A 14,265-nucleotide genomic window follows, 5' to 3' on the forward strand; every position below is an offset into this window, starting at 1 on the left:
TTGTCCTTCCGTTCTTGAAAGAAAATTGTCATTTATTTTTATACATAAATTTTTAAATATTAGTATCATAGAGATTATAGTACAAAACAATAAATAAAATAAAAATATTCCTATTTTAATAAATTATAAATGATAAGAATATTTATTATATTTAATAAGTAGTACAACTACTAAATTTAAAAAGCTAACACTTTTATTTTGAGACAAACAAAAATAAAAATAAATAAGTAATACTGAAGAAAAGATTAAATAATTTTTTCTCTTAAAAATATGAAATTATATATATACTTTATTAATGTAAAAGTAATTTTATATTAGAAAAACATCATATCAACTTTAAATTATATCAAAACCATGCATTATTCAAATCCAAAATTTCCAATTCAAAACCCTAAAACTTCCAATCCAAAGTTTTCCTAATGATTGATTGAAGATATAACAAGAAAGTGAACCTTCATGAAATGGCAGCACACACAATACACTCAATCATACATACACATAGACAATTTGGTTAGCTATAAATAACGGTTGACCTAAATCTATTTTCTGATTTAAAATTATTCTCGTTTCTTTTCTTTTTCAGTTAAAAAAACTACTTTTTTTTTATTATTTCTTTACCTCTTTTTCAGTAAAAGAATACTATTTTTTTTTATTATTTCTTTACCCAAAAATGCAAAAATTCCTATTCTTTCTATTTTTCTTAAAATCCGTAACGGGTATCTATATATATATATATATATATATATATAGCCTCAACTAAAACTCAAAACAACCTTATCAGAGAGAAAAAGAGACAAACAAAAACAAGAACAAGATCAAGATAAAAAACAAAGACAAAGAAGATGATTATGAAAAGAACAACCATCTCTCCACACTTGATTTGTACAGTCATCATCATACCAAACACTACCTCTCTCAATACACACTCCCTTTCTTCCATCCACATATCTATATCTATATATATATAGATACAGATTATACATATTACACCTCTCATCATCTGCATCTGCATCCTCATCTGTCCCGGCGCGCCTCAGCCTCAGCTCGACTCGACTCTTATGTATAATCTTAACGCTACACGACAGACAGGCAACGACATTTTTTATTTCCATTCTGTCTGCTCATACACTCGCCGAAAAAGTACAGATAAAAAGTCCCGCATACAAGCAGTCGGAAGAAACATATATATATATAGAGAGAGAGAGAGAGAATAAAGAGGAGGTAGCCCAAACTAGCCTCGGTTAGCTGTACATACAACAACTCTTTCCTACGGCACCTTCATTTACGCGACGCCTACGCGCGGGGCCTGAGCAGCTATTCTTCGTTCTGTCCCAAAAACATACCGCAAAAACCTTAGCAATGAATAATGTATAGTCGATTATTGGAAGTTAAAAAGAGTTGTGTATACCCCCGGCGGCAACAAGTTTCTCTACACGAGCTACAATATGCTTTCCATATGTGTACTTCTTGAGCGCGTTCAGATGAACTTTAATTCTGGATAGGATAAGCTCGCGCTGCTGATCGCTGCAAGTCTCCAGCACTTTCTGAACAACGTAATTTGCGTATTGGTCCTTCATCATGGCCTGCTTGGAGATTATTTGGCAAAACATGTATATGGTTAAAAGAGATCGATTGTCGAAAGATACTTCTATGAACAATATCCTCAAAAGTTTCTAATCCAAAAGGCTTCAACATCTCCTCTCTCTCTCTTTCCTATTAATTTTTTCTCCAAAACATCAAATCAGACGTCTATTTTCTTCTTTATATTAGACTACAAATCAATTTTACATTTAAAATAATATCAATACAAAACATGTGATAGATTAACCCAACAAACTATTCTAATTCTAATTTTTACTATTCAAAACACCTAACTCAACTCCCAAACCCACAAACAAACATACTCTAAAACAAAAGAAGTACAAAACAAAAATCAAAACACAAAAGAACAACGTTTAGGTTTGTTCCTTGTGAGTTTGGTTTTGTTTTGGTTAGGTTTAGATTGTTTATTTAAGTAGTGGTTGGATGTGATGTTTTGTCGGTGAAAACAATGTATTTTTATATAAAATCGTGATTGATGGATAGTAAAAGAACTTTCAAAAAAATTAAAAAGAGAACATAGCCTTGCTCAAGAATTCTCACAAAAATATCAAAGATATTCAACTCAATATACAAATCTACGAAAATATGCACCCATCAAAGCACAGATGATGCTTCTATTCCACTTTACCAAATAATAACATATATAGACTAATAGTTTTTCAAAAAGAATTCCAACATCGCTTTCCCTACAATTAACTTACCAATGTGAGTACATGAGCAAGATCAATTCAAGTCTAAATCCTCCATAAAATCAGTGAGAACTTCAAACATTTGGCAATTTTAACCAAAAGATAGCAATGTCTTCGTAAGTCAAAATTATACGATAGGCCCATTATCTAGTACGCCTATACTCCATTTAGAAACTACATAAGCTCTCCCATATTTTATAGTAAAATATTGCATAGAATTCCAAATAATTGTTTAAGGATCCCCTATGTTTCCGAATATACTCCATTTAGAAACTTCATTACTCTCTCATATTTTATAAAACATTGCACAAAATCCCAAAAAATTAGGTAGTAAGACTCCCTTGTGTTTACGAAAACATTGCAATTAGGGGATTTTGTGCAATATTTAGGGTATTATGTGTGATATTTTTTAAAACACGAGAGGGACTCAAAGTTTCACAAGGGAAATTGTGCAAATTATCCACAAACCACATGTAGGTTATAACTCCCTCGTACTTTATAGCCGGCAGATCTTGTGCTGATCCGGCCAAGTCAACATGGTGCTAATTTAATCGGATCAGCATATGCTATAAGGATGACTAGCATATGTTTATATATATCTCTCAACATATGTTGTATTTTAAGATAACATATGCTGAATTATAATATAATATATGTTAACACTATAAATATATTGAGATATATATAAATATTGTTGATCACCCTTATAATATATGTTAATCCGCCGTGTTGACTTGACGGGATCAACACCTGATCCCAACCCTACTTTATACAAAATTGAACAAAATCCCAAAAATTGTGTAAGGCTCCTCCGTGTTTCCGAAAACATTGCAATTAGGGAATTATGCAATGGTTAGGGTATCATGTGCGATTTTTTGAGAACACGAGAGGGATTCATGCAGTTTCACAAGGAGAATAATGCAAATTTTCCAAACCATAGCAATTTTGCCTAAATAATACGAGGAAGTTATAATCAAAGATTACTATGAGCAGAAGGAAGAAACGTACCTGAAGAGGCTCATTTTCATCGGTTGTTCCAAGCATCTCATTCACAAGAAGTTGACGTTCTTCAGAATCGCCAAAGGTTAAACACTTCTCAACAACATTTGACGCAAACTTCTGCTGGCTCATCTGAACTATCTTTCCAGCTAATTCTTGAATTATGGCTGAACGCTCATGTGGCTTTCCATGCTCCAAAACATGCTGTTAATTAACCCAGCACAAATAAAAAGTTCACAAAATCAGAAAAGAACACTTCTCAAGCTCTTTCAAATGACAACACAATATTTTGGGACACGAGAACAAGATCATATATGCCACTCATCTCAAAATGAAGCATTTGCCACTCTTTCAAAAAATGACTTTGCCCAATCAGTCTCGAGGAGCGAATATTATCAACACGAAGACAAAGATGAGGGAACATTCTACTGAAGGTGTTACAAAATTGCACCCGAAATTATAAAAACTCCAGCATAAAAAACTTACGCGACCCACTAAAAAATGTCGAAACAATGCCAGGGATTAGAATCAAGTAGTAGTTCTTAAATATGTTTTGAAAGTGTTCGAGTTTTGGAGAATAGTGGAATAGTAATAAGTTGGATCTTTTTGGTGGATATGATGTTTTGTATAGAAAATAGATTCTTGACGGAATATTTAAATGAAAAATAAATATTCGATCTTATGTTTTTCAAAAAATGCATTGTATGATGAATATTGTCAAATGTGATTTGAAAATACACGTAAACAGAAAACAATACCTGATCAGAAGCATATTACACATTTTGGAAGAAAGTTTGCAAAAGTTCATATACCTGAACGACATAATTTCCATATTGATCCTGTGCCAACATACTTACAGACCCCAGAATTTCTTTCATCACATCACTCTGGGTTTTTTCGTCCTTGCAATGCTCCAGAACTCGCTGTCGAATTGACATAAACATAAAATATTATGATATAAAGCAGAAACGCCACAGAAAAAATATTCAAGCACTTGTCCCTAACCTGTATAACACGGCAGCCATATGGATGAGTTGAGAGAGTAACTACTTGATTGAAAAAAGTCGACACAATAAACTGAATATGCTCCTCGGGTACACACTCAATGCACTTCTGAATGACATGATTCCCATTCTGATCACGCACACAACGCATCACATGCCCATCTAGTTCTTGCACCATTTTGATCTTCTGATCCACCTCAACAACTTCTATTGCCTACATAATTCGACAACATTTATGATAATTCAAGTATCCAAACACCTTTTAACTTTTGCAACACGTGATGATTGAACTAAGCTTGATTTTTTGAAGAATGATATTCTGGTTAAACTAAAGGTTTTAATCACGATTTAATGGTACCTTTTGGATCACCCGACAACCATACATTTGAAGGCTTAGGTTAAGTACGTGCCCGAAGAGTTTCTCTGCTAATTCTCTTTTTTGAGGCACCATTCCATGCTCAAAAAACTGAGAAGGCATATAATTAGCAACAGATCAAACTAAGATTTAAATTAAAAGAAAACTCACTAATATCAATGAGAAGTCGAGCGCAGATCATGATACCTTCTGGATTACATAATTACCAAACACATCAGTCATTAGGATAAGAGCTTGAGGAGAAATTTCTTCAAAAACAATGTTCTTCTCTTCGACTGTCGCAGTTTCAAGCTTTTGTTGAATGAAACGGCTTCCGTATTGGTCAGTACTGAGTTGAGAATGCAAGGAGTGAACGAAAAACAGGTCAGATCATACAACAATACAAACAGAAGAACATCTTCAAGAGAAACAAATACCTGAACTCAAAAACATGGCCAGCAATCTCAGAAAGTTCGAAACATTTGGTTTTATTGCTCTTAAACTCCTCCAGTAAAGAACCAAAACTGTTATCGATATTATCCAAGCTCCAGGGTCCAAGATTAACATTTCTCATCCCACTCGGGTATCTCATATTGAAATCACCATGTCTCAATGGACTACCAGGTCCGACAGCTGAATTCGGCATAATAGGACTCGCCAAAGGACTCCCAGGATACGACAACCCGATGCCAAATGCAGGATTAGCATAGTAACCATGAGGACTCGACCCACCAGTTTTTCCACCCATCGGAACACCATACTGTGATTTCTGTGGCGATAACAAATTCCCAAGATAGGCTTTCTGAAGCAAGTCCACATACGAATTCCCCATTAAGTTCCTATCGACAGAAGGATCATTAAGCGCCGCGACTTGTGAGGCGGCATATTCAGCTGATCTCATGTACTGCAGATACAAAGGATCGAGATAAGGACCCTGCAATCCACCCCCCGCCATTGGACTCCCAATTCTGTTCAGACTTTGCTCAGCAGTAGCGCCAACATTCGACCCGCCAAACATCCTCGAGTCCATTCCAGGCACAGCCATAACTGATGCAGCAGCAGCATTCTCAAACAATGGCGGCAAATTGGGGCTACCGAGCTGACCCGATATCGGGCTCATCGGGTAACCACTCAATCCATAATGCGAAAAAGACGAATTGGGACTGTCCAGATGCTGATTTTGTGAAAGTAGAACCCCGCCGCCATTCATTCCAGTATTAGAATATCCCTTGAGATACGAGTTATTAGAAGGAACGCCGTTTTTCTGCATCTCGGAACCACTGCTGTTGTTTAGACTAGAATCAGACGGCATAAATTTCCCCGACTGAGCAGCCGAAGAAATGTTGAACTGTCCAGCTTCGTGTTTTTTCAGGTAATGTTGCTGCCTCGCATTGTTCTGGCTTCCCTGGAGATTAAAAAGGTAATTCTTGTGGTCGTCGACATCCTGTTCAATGTGAGATGATAAATGATTCTCCTCGTCCATAATTCCATTTCCGTTCGAGAGATTCATCCCAGAAAGAGCATTAACCAGATCAGATTCATTCGTAGAGGAAGACACATCATTAAAGGAACCTGGACTGTTCATGGTTCTTTTTTCCGATTTCACTGTCCTGCCTCCGCCAATAGGATTAGGGCACGGACTCGGGACTCTTGCAATAGGATCCGGCGTTGAGCTCCTCGACAAAGATGCGCCTAAAGCAGCAGCATAAGAATATGACGCAGGCGGCCCACTAAGCTGCGCGGCAGATGAGCTTGAGATCTTTCCAGCCGAGTGCACCGGATCCAAAGGTGTCAATTCACGATGAAGATGAGCCAGATCAGCCTCCGTTACACCAACGCCGCTTGAATTCTCATCAAAAGTGTTTCGGCTAGCTGGGCGTGAGGGGTGGCCGGAAACTGGGGCGGCACGACTCATGTCATCCTGCGAAGATGAGCAATGTTTAAAACCAAAACACAGCACGGAGCCATAAATATTGTTTTTCACAACAAAAGTGTAACGGAATTCATCAATATCTACACAGAAATTGGCATTTCGATAAACCTACCGGCTCTGAATTCGAAGAAAATTTTACATCACCTACCGACAACGGTGCCAGTAGAAACCAAATCATAAATATAATCTTTATCTGAAAAATATCGAATTGCAACCGATACACTAGACACATGTACGTCAACAATAAGGTAAATTAACTCCAAATGGACAAAAAAAGAACCAAGAAAAGTATACAAAAGGGAATGGAAATTATCGACAAAAACGACAACTCTAATCACGATATGGAATAAATTTCATACCAATTCTCTCAAAAACACAAAGGCGAAATCAAACAAGGTTAGAACATACAAACAACATAAAAGTAAAGACATAATTCATTCGAACAAACAATTTCGAATAGAAACCTGAAATATCTCCGCAAGACTTCTCTGTTTGCCACCGAGACCCAATCCCGGCAAACCGATAAGTCCATCGCCGCCCCACTCCACCGAGCTCTGCAACTTCTCCTTCTCACACTCACTTTCTGGCTTCTTCGAATTAAAACCAGGCGGCATCGAGAACAAAGACCTCCCGCCATTGCCGTCATCGTTCTTCGTCACTTTCCTCTTATCCCCAATCGCCGAACTCCCTCCTTGCAACCTCTGCGCAAATCGCCAGTCCTCTCTAGACACCAATGGCTGCGGCAGCCTCGGATTAAGGTTCACATTCGAGTAATAGTACTGTAAGTAAGCCGGATCAGACCTTAGCTCGTCCTCAGACAATCCATTCGCAACCTTATTTCTCTCGAACTCCGGAAAACCCGAAACAATTCCACCTCCTCCACCTACAATGGCGGCGCCGGCGGCAGCGGCAGAAACTCCATGGTTGAACAGTCCTCCGACTGCACTCAACGAACCCTCCACCGTCGGCGGAGCAGATCCACTTCGGTACAAATTCAGCTCCTTCTCAAGATCATCAGCCTCCTGCCGCCGCTGCTCGCGGAGGAGCAACCCTATGTCCTGTTCCAGCTCATCTTCGAACGAATTATCGTTACTACCAATCATCGGCCTCCTCCCGAATTCGGACAACATGATTCTCCGGCGAAATCAAAACCCCCAATTACCCTCTGCACATTTCACAAAGATAAAGAAAAAACGAAACCATGAGCAAAACTCATTTCTAAAAAAATCGGGTCAAAAGTTTAACCAATCGAACCCTAAATCGAACAAGAACACAAACAAACGACAACAAATCGAAAAGCTAAGCCTTCGAGAACCAAACCTTTGACCATGAAGCTTCGGAAAACCTCAGTTCTCGACGACGAACAACACCCTCGAAACCATACGATCAAACCTCACTTTCACCACAAGTCGAGAAGCCGTAACCCCAAAAAATCTTGACTTGGCAAAAACGCCATATATTCCCTCGAATTCAAAATTTTCAAATCAAAAGGAAACAAAAAAAAAATAAACACGATTGCACTGTCCGGACAAACCAGAAGAACAAAAACGGAAACAAAAATCCCCAAAAGGGAGCAGCATCAGCTCTCGTACAAGAACAGGACTGACATAGATGAAGGAGCTCGGTCACGAGTTCATATAGGAGAGAAAAGATCAATCTGGCGGCGGATTGTTCTTGCAAAGAACCCTTTTAGGGTTTTGTTTTTCAGCTATGCTACTATAGAAAGGAAAAATAGAGAGAGAGAAAAAGAAAAGGGCAGAGGTGGGTGATTAAATACAGTCACTGGATTTATACAACCTACTTTACTTACACACATATATATATATGTAATAATATTATACTATATATATAAAATTTAATTTTTTATAAATTTTTCAGATTTAAATTCCGATTAATTTTGCAAAGACACAATTTTTTGCCTTAATAATAGAGAACCCAAATTGACCCAGTGATGTATAACCGACTGTAGATTATTTCAATTATTTTATTTCAGAGAGGGATTAGATAAGAAGAAGAGATGATGAGGAAGAGAACAAAAAGAAAGCAGGGCAGTATCTTATGGCAAATTCTTTAATAATTAAATAAATAAATAATTTACATTATGCATATATATATATATATATATATACTCTCTCCCTCTCCTATTACACTGGTTTAATTTTTCATTTTTGTCCATAAAAATAATATATATTATTTTTTAATTTAATAATTTACTGCATATTTTAGATAATAAATATTTTTCAATTTACAATATATTACACAAATACTATCACATTTATATTACTATTTTTTTTTTTATAATGTAATCTAATATAATATTAATTAATTAATTAATTTATTTATATATTGTATGTAATGAATGAATTTGCACTGCCCTTAGTTTATAAGAAGAATCTGCGAGTGACACGTTTACACTTCACATTCGGTGTGGAGCTCCAAATCGCCGTTCTTATTGTATTATGTGAAATGACTAAAATGCCCTTTAGTGACTTTGCCATTTTCGGCTTTGTCTCTCCCAGTTTTCGGTAAACTTCAGAGCTTGGTTTCCTTGCCCTGTGATAAAGATAATTTTATTTTATTTTTATTATAAAAAAAATAAATGTAATAAATTTTGATTGAAGAGTAATAAATATAGCTAAAAATATTTTATAATAAGAGTCTATAATGTGTTTTTTTTTTTTTTCGTGTTTTTTTAATAATCATGGTGATTGTATATAAAATTATTCAATCATATGAAATTTTTATTGAAAATGTTGTGCATGCTGCACAAGTTACTTTATATATATATTTCCTCTCTCCCATAATAAAGTATCTATTTTTTATTTTAGTATGTCTCATAACAAAGTATTTATTTATTTTTAGTAACTGTAGTGTCTATTTAACATTCAAATACTCTTACAACTTACAATATATTACACAAATATCATTACTTTTATATCACATATACTAATAAGGTTATTTTAGTCATTTCTACTTTATTTCTACTATATCTCAATATAATGCTAATATTTCTAAAATTACGTGTAAAAAGCAAATAGATATTTACTTATGGTACGGAGGGAATATATATTCTTTTCTCTCACAAAATATTTTATTACACATTACTTTTAATATCAAATTCAAACCAAAATTTTCCAAGCTACACCAAAAGAAATGTTCCCTTAATTTTTTTAATGAAATATATATATATATATATATATACAGGCATGTGACTTAGTCGGATGAGCACATAATTTGCAACCTATATACAAATTATATATTAATAATTGTATCAAGAATGGTATAAAAAATAAAATAAAATAAACAAGATTTAATTATTTTTGTACTAAATATTTTAATAATTATTTTTTATACACATTTTTTAATTATAAATATTTTGCATTTATTTTATTAAAAGTTTATATTTTATATATAATTATTTAAACATTTATTTAGATAAAACCTGTTATTTTATTTATAATAATATAAAGTTGAATAATTCTAAATAATTTTGTAGTATTAGTATTTTTTATGAAAAAATTATAAATTACAATTTTTCACTTTTAATAATATTAAAATATAAAATTAAAAAAATAAAATATAAAAACATGCTATATCTAGTACTATTAATTTAGGGTGTCTTTCCTTTAGAGGGGTTTGGGGGACTTCAAGTTTGGGTTTGGTTTTTATTTGAATTTTGAGATGAGTTTGAATTTTGTTGTTTTTTTTTTTTTTTTTGCTTAGATTTGGTTGGATTTGAGAAGTTTTGATGTGTATTTATTTGATGAAAATGAATAAAATAATATAAATGTGTGTTAAATTTAATTGATAAAATTTATATTGTATGAGTTGATTATGAATTTATATTATACCAAACATATATATTTAAATTTTTATTTATTCGTATTATACAAAATTTTATTATCTACAAAACGACACATATATTGTATATATTCTTTTACCTTGTAATTATTATAAATATTAAATAAATATAATATTTGAAATTTTTCAAAAAAAAAAAAAATGCAACTTTTGTTGCGCATTTGTAGAGAATGTCTGCTTAGGAGGAACAGACCTGATTTGGAGGAAAACACTGTTTGATTAGCAATATTTATATATATATATATATTTATATATGTTATAACTAATATTTTTTGTTTTATAAAAAATATTAGCAATGTTTGTGGATTTTCAATTTGTTATTATTTATTTATATTATATTTAAAAATAATTTTATATTGAAAATATAATATCAATATTTATTTACATGATGCAAATAATAATTATAATTAAAAATGTTATTATACTCAACTTTAAAACCCACAAAAAATGAAAATCTAAAAGATGTTTATATTATATTCTCATAAATTCTTTACTGAATTAATTATTGTATATAATAAATATATATATAAATTATGTAACATTACTACTAGAGTTAAATTAATTAAGTTAATAATTTTTTTGAATTTAAATTTTACTATTAACTAAATTTTCTTCTAAAAATTTAATGAAAAATATCTAAAATAATAATAAAAAAACTTGTATATGTAAAATTATATATATATATAAAAAAAAAATTTAATTGAAATGTAGATTAAACAGTATAATTTTTTGATAATTTTTCTAATTTTTGTAAACTGAAAATTGTAATTTCCAATATCTTTGAAAATAAAAATTTTGTAAATCTACATACTTAAAATAGACTCTTTGCTTATGAACAATTACTATAGAAATTACTTTTAGTAATATTTTTAAAAGTGAAAAATGACAAATCCATATAGTATTTATATATAAATCTAATAGTGTTATAGAATGTATAATAATTCAAAATAAAATAAATATATCTTCTAATGACTAATAGAATATATAACAAAATTATTTTATAATATGTTTAAACTAATATAGTTTATTTCATAATATATATTAAAAATATAAAAAAATAATTTGTTTTCAATTCATACTAAAATCTGAAATACTATAACTTGATTTTATAAATATGTAGTTTTGATTGATAAATATATTTAAATAGTTTATAAATATTATTTATCATTCTTTTATAGAATCAATTTTTTATTACTTATATTTTTTATATAATTATATTTATTTTATATTTTTGAATGAATATATTTTTAATGATAGACATGAAGAATTATTTCGATAATAAAAATATATTTATATTAAATTATTAATTTTTATAAGTAAATAATATATATTAAATATATTATATTAATACGTATATTTCTTTATATCTTATTATATTTATTGAAACTTATGTGACTTTATAATGTGAACAAACTCAAATGCAATTGTCTTATGTTCTTCATAATATTTTTCTGGTTAATATTTATTCAAATTTTCAAAATTAGAATTTAGTTATTAGTAAAAAAAATTGTATATTTTTGTCTCACATTTAATATAATATTAGCTTCAAAAGTTTTAAATTCTTAAAATAGAACAAAAATATAATAACAAAATTGTATGAATAACTTAATTGGGATGGGTACATTGATGAAATCAACTTCCGACCTTTGGGGCGACAAAATTACGATTTCCTCTGATCGACCCGCTACCGTATTTTTAGATTCTCTTTGACCCGTGTGATAAAAATAAAATAAAAATAAAAAGAAAAAAAAAACAAGACAAATATAATATTTTAGAATTTAGAGGGGTATTTTTTTTATTTTTACATTAAAAAAAAGGAAAAAAAAATGGAGGTTGGGGAAAATTAAATTTTAGGGGGGCAAATTCAATATAATTGTGCTATTTTTTTGTCCCCCAAGCCTCAAAGTAGTTCCGCTCCTTTGAGTTCTGTCCATGGCTGAGTATTACTCCTTACGTCCGCCTCTAAGGGTCATATTTACCTTTTGCGTCATTGTATTTAACATTAAAAATATCTTTATATTTGTATAATTTTTTGTACAAATATTCTACACTAATTGAAATATTTTTGTAATTTTTTTTTAATTTATACGAGAGTTGGACGAAAGTAGTATTAGTTATTGAGACTTTTGGGTTCAAATTGACAATTTTTATGATGATACAGCCATAGACTGATGGTCACACAGAAACATATCAACCATGTGTATTAGAGGTGCATATTCGACATTACAAGATGGTATATCAATTTGATTGAATTGCCTTACTACATGTTGTATCATTTTATTTCAATTTATAGAAAAATGAAAGTTGGAGGAAAAATTCTTTCAAAGTCGTGCTTATTTTCACAAACAACATCTTGGCTAGATCATACAGAGATAGTTAAATTTTAGTCCTAAAGGAGAATGAAAAAGAAAACAACATATCAAAAATAGAAATTGTGAGAGTTTAAAGAGAAAAACTTGATATTAGGAAAAGTGGACAAGGGCTTGATGCAAATATATGAGGACCATTTCCAGATATTATAGACGGTTGGAGAGGTGACGTATAAGGTGGAACTATTAGAGACTTTGTCCTAACTTCACCTTGTATTCAACATGAGCTTGTTGAGAGAGGGTTGTAAACACCCAAGGTGTGAGCCAAAATAAGTCGACAAAGGCCCCACTAGGCATACAGATGGCATATAACAAGATTTCCAAAGATGTATTGACCGACCAAGTGATATACCACAAGAAACGAGCATTATTGATGAGTACTTAGTCAAGTGGCATAGATAACCTGAATCCGAGACAAGTTGGGAGCTGACCAAGAACTTATGGTGGTTTGAGAATCTTATCCAAAATTTCGAAGCATTAAGGACAATATGCATGTCAAATTGGGAGAGTGTCCCAGACCGAAATCGTGACTAAGAGGGGAAAATGGTGAGTTGAGTTGCGGAGACTACTAGAACTTTTCGCACATTCTAAAACTCTTTGAAAAAAACTAAAACACCTTGATCAAGTCCATATTTAACTGATAGGGTAGACTTAATCGATGTTTATCAGATATTATTGATGTAGATAATGCTCATTTTGTAATAGATAAATTTTGGCTTGAGATAGATAGACTTGGACCCGATCCATCATTGTATCGATAAATTGGGGAATTTCCCACGATTGTTTTCCTACTTTGTATGTGCATTCGTGCTAATATAGTGAGATTGAATTAGCAAGATAATCGATTATGTCAAAAAACTTTTAGGGCGGCAGAAAAACGTTCAATGAAAAATGCTCTAACTATTAAAATTCTTGTGTATACTTATCTTTAAAGGCGGCTCTTAACATAACTAAGGTAAACAATTATTCAAAGTGACCCATATTTTATAATTTTAGCTTATAATTGTATATATATATATTATATTTTAAATTTTAGCTTTTTTTTTTTTTTTTTTTTTTTCACCATTGTGCAATTCAATCTAATTATAAAACTAAATCTTAATCATTTTTTTTTTCCACCATTGTCCAATTCAATTCTAATTATAAAACTAAATCTTAATCAATTTTTTTTTTTTTCTCGTCTCTCTTCTTTCTAAATCCTAACCCGTATGCATGTTGCACCCATCTTTCCAATCTTTGCCTTTACGCCTTGCATCTCATGCCGCCACCGCTCTCATCTTCACGCCGCGCCCACCGTCACCGTCCGATGCTGCACTCTGCTACCTAGAGGGCCTATATTCTATTTTTTTTGCTTAGAATTAGTGAAAAATATCCGAGACGATCTTGTTTATCTTACACATTTGTATATTTAGCCGTATAATACTGTTAAAGTATATACTTATTTCGTCCTAAC

General features: G+C 32.0%; 1 protein-coding gene across 2 annotated transcripts; it reads right to left on the reverse strand.

Annotated features, from left to right (window-relative positions):
- Window positions 1-821: 821 nt before the first annotated feature.
- Window positions 822-8,373, reverse strand: LOC127253788 (pumilio homolog 2-like). Of its 2 annotated transcripts, XM_051278555.1 has the most exons (11): window positions 7,903-8,373; window positions 7,047-7,747; window positions 5,087-6,570; window positions 4,857-4,998; window positions 4,653-4,760; window positions 4,296-4,508; window positions 4,103-4,213; window positions 3,300-3,494; window positions 1,409-1,583; window positions 1,237-1,326; window positions 822-1,074 (listed from the first exon to the last, which is right to left on the reverse strand). In XM_051278555.1, the coding sequence occupies exons 2-10, from the start codon at window positions 7,710-7,712 to the stop codon at window positions 1,283-1,285; spliced, it is 3,138 nt and encodes a 1,045-aa protein (XP_051134512.1). In that variant the 5' UTR covers window positions 7,713-7,747; window positions 7,903-8,373; the 3' UTR covers window positions 822-1,074; window positions 1,237-1,282. The 2 variants fall into 2 exon arrangements, with proteins under 2 accessions (XP_051134512.1, XP_051134511.1); XM_051278554.1 differs by having other exon boundaries at window positions 822-1,326.
- Between the last annotated feature and the right edge of the window lie 5,892 nt (window positions 8,374-14,265).

Source organism: Andrographis paniculata, unplaced genomic scaffold (assembly GCF_009805555.1).
Source record: "Andrographis paniculata isolate CXL003 unplaced genomic scaffold, ASM980555v1 Contig51END, whole genome shotgun sequence".
Taxonomy (NCBI): Eukaryota; Viridiplantae; Streptophyta; class Magnoliopsida; order Lamiales; family Acanthaceae; genus Andrographis; species Andrographis paniculata.

Excerpts from the sequence above, each read along its gene's own strand:
- LOC127253788 (XM_051278555.1), bottom strand. The coding sequence starts at position 7,712 with ATGTTGTCCGAATTCGGGAGGAGGCCGATGATTGGTAGTAACGATAAT. Across the intron at positions 4,761-4,856 it reads GTAATTATGTAATCCAGAAG|TTTTTTGAGCATGGAATGGT; the intron begins GTATCATGATCT and ends ATGCCTTCTCAG. Across the intron at positions 1,584-3,299 it reads ATGAAAATGAGCCTCTTCAG|GCCATGATGAAGGACCAATA; the intron begins GTACGTTTCTTC and ends ATCTCCAAGCAG.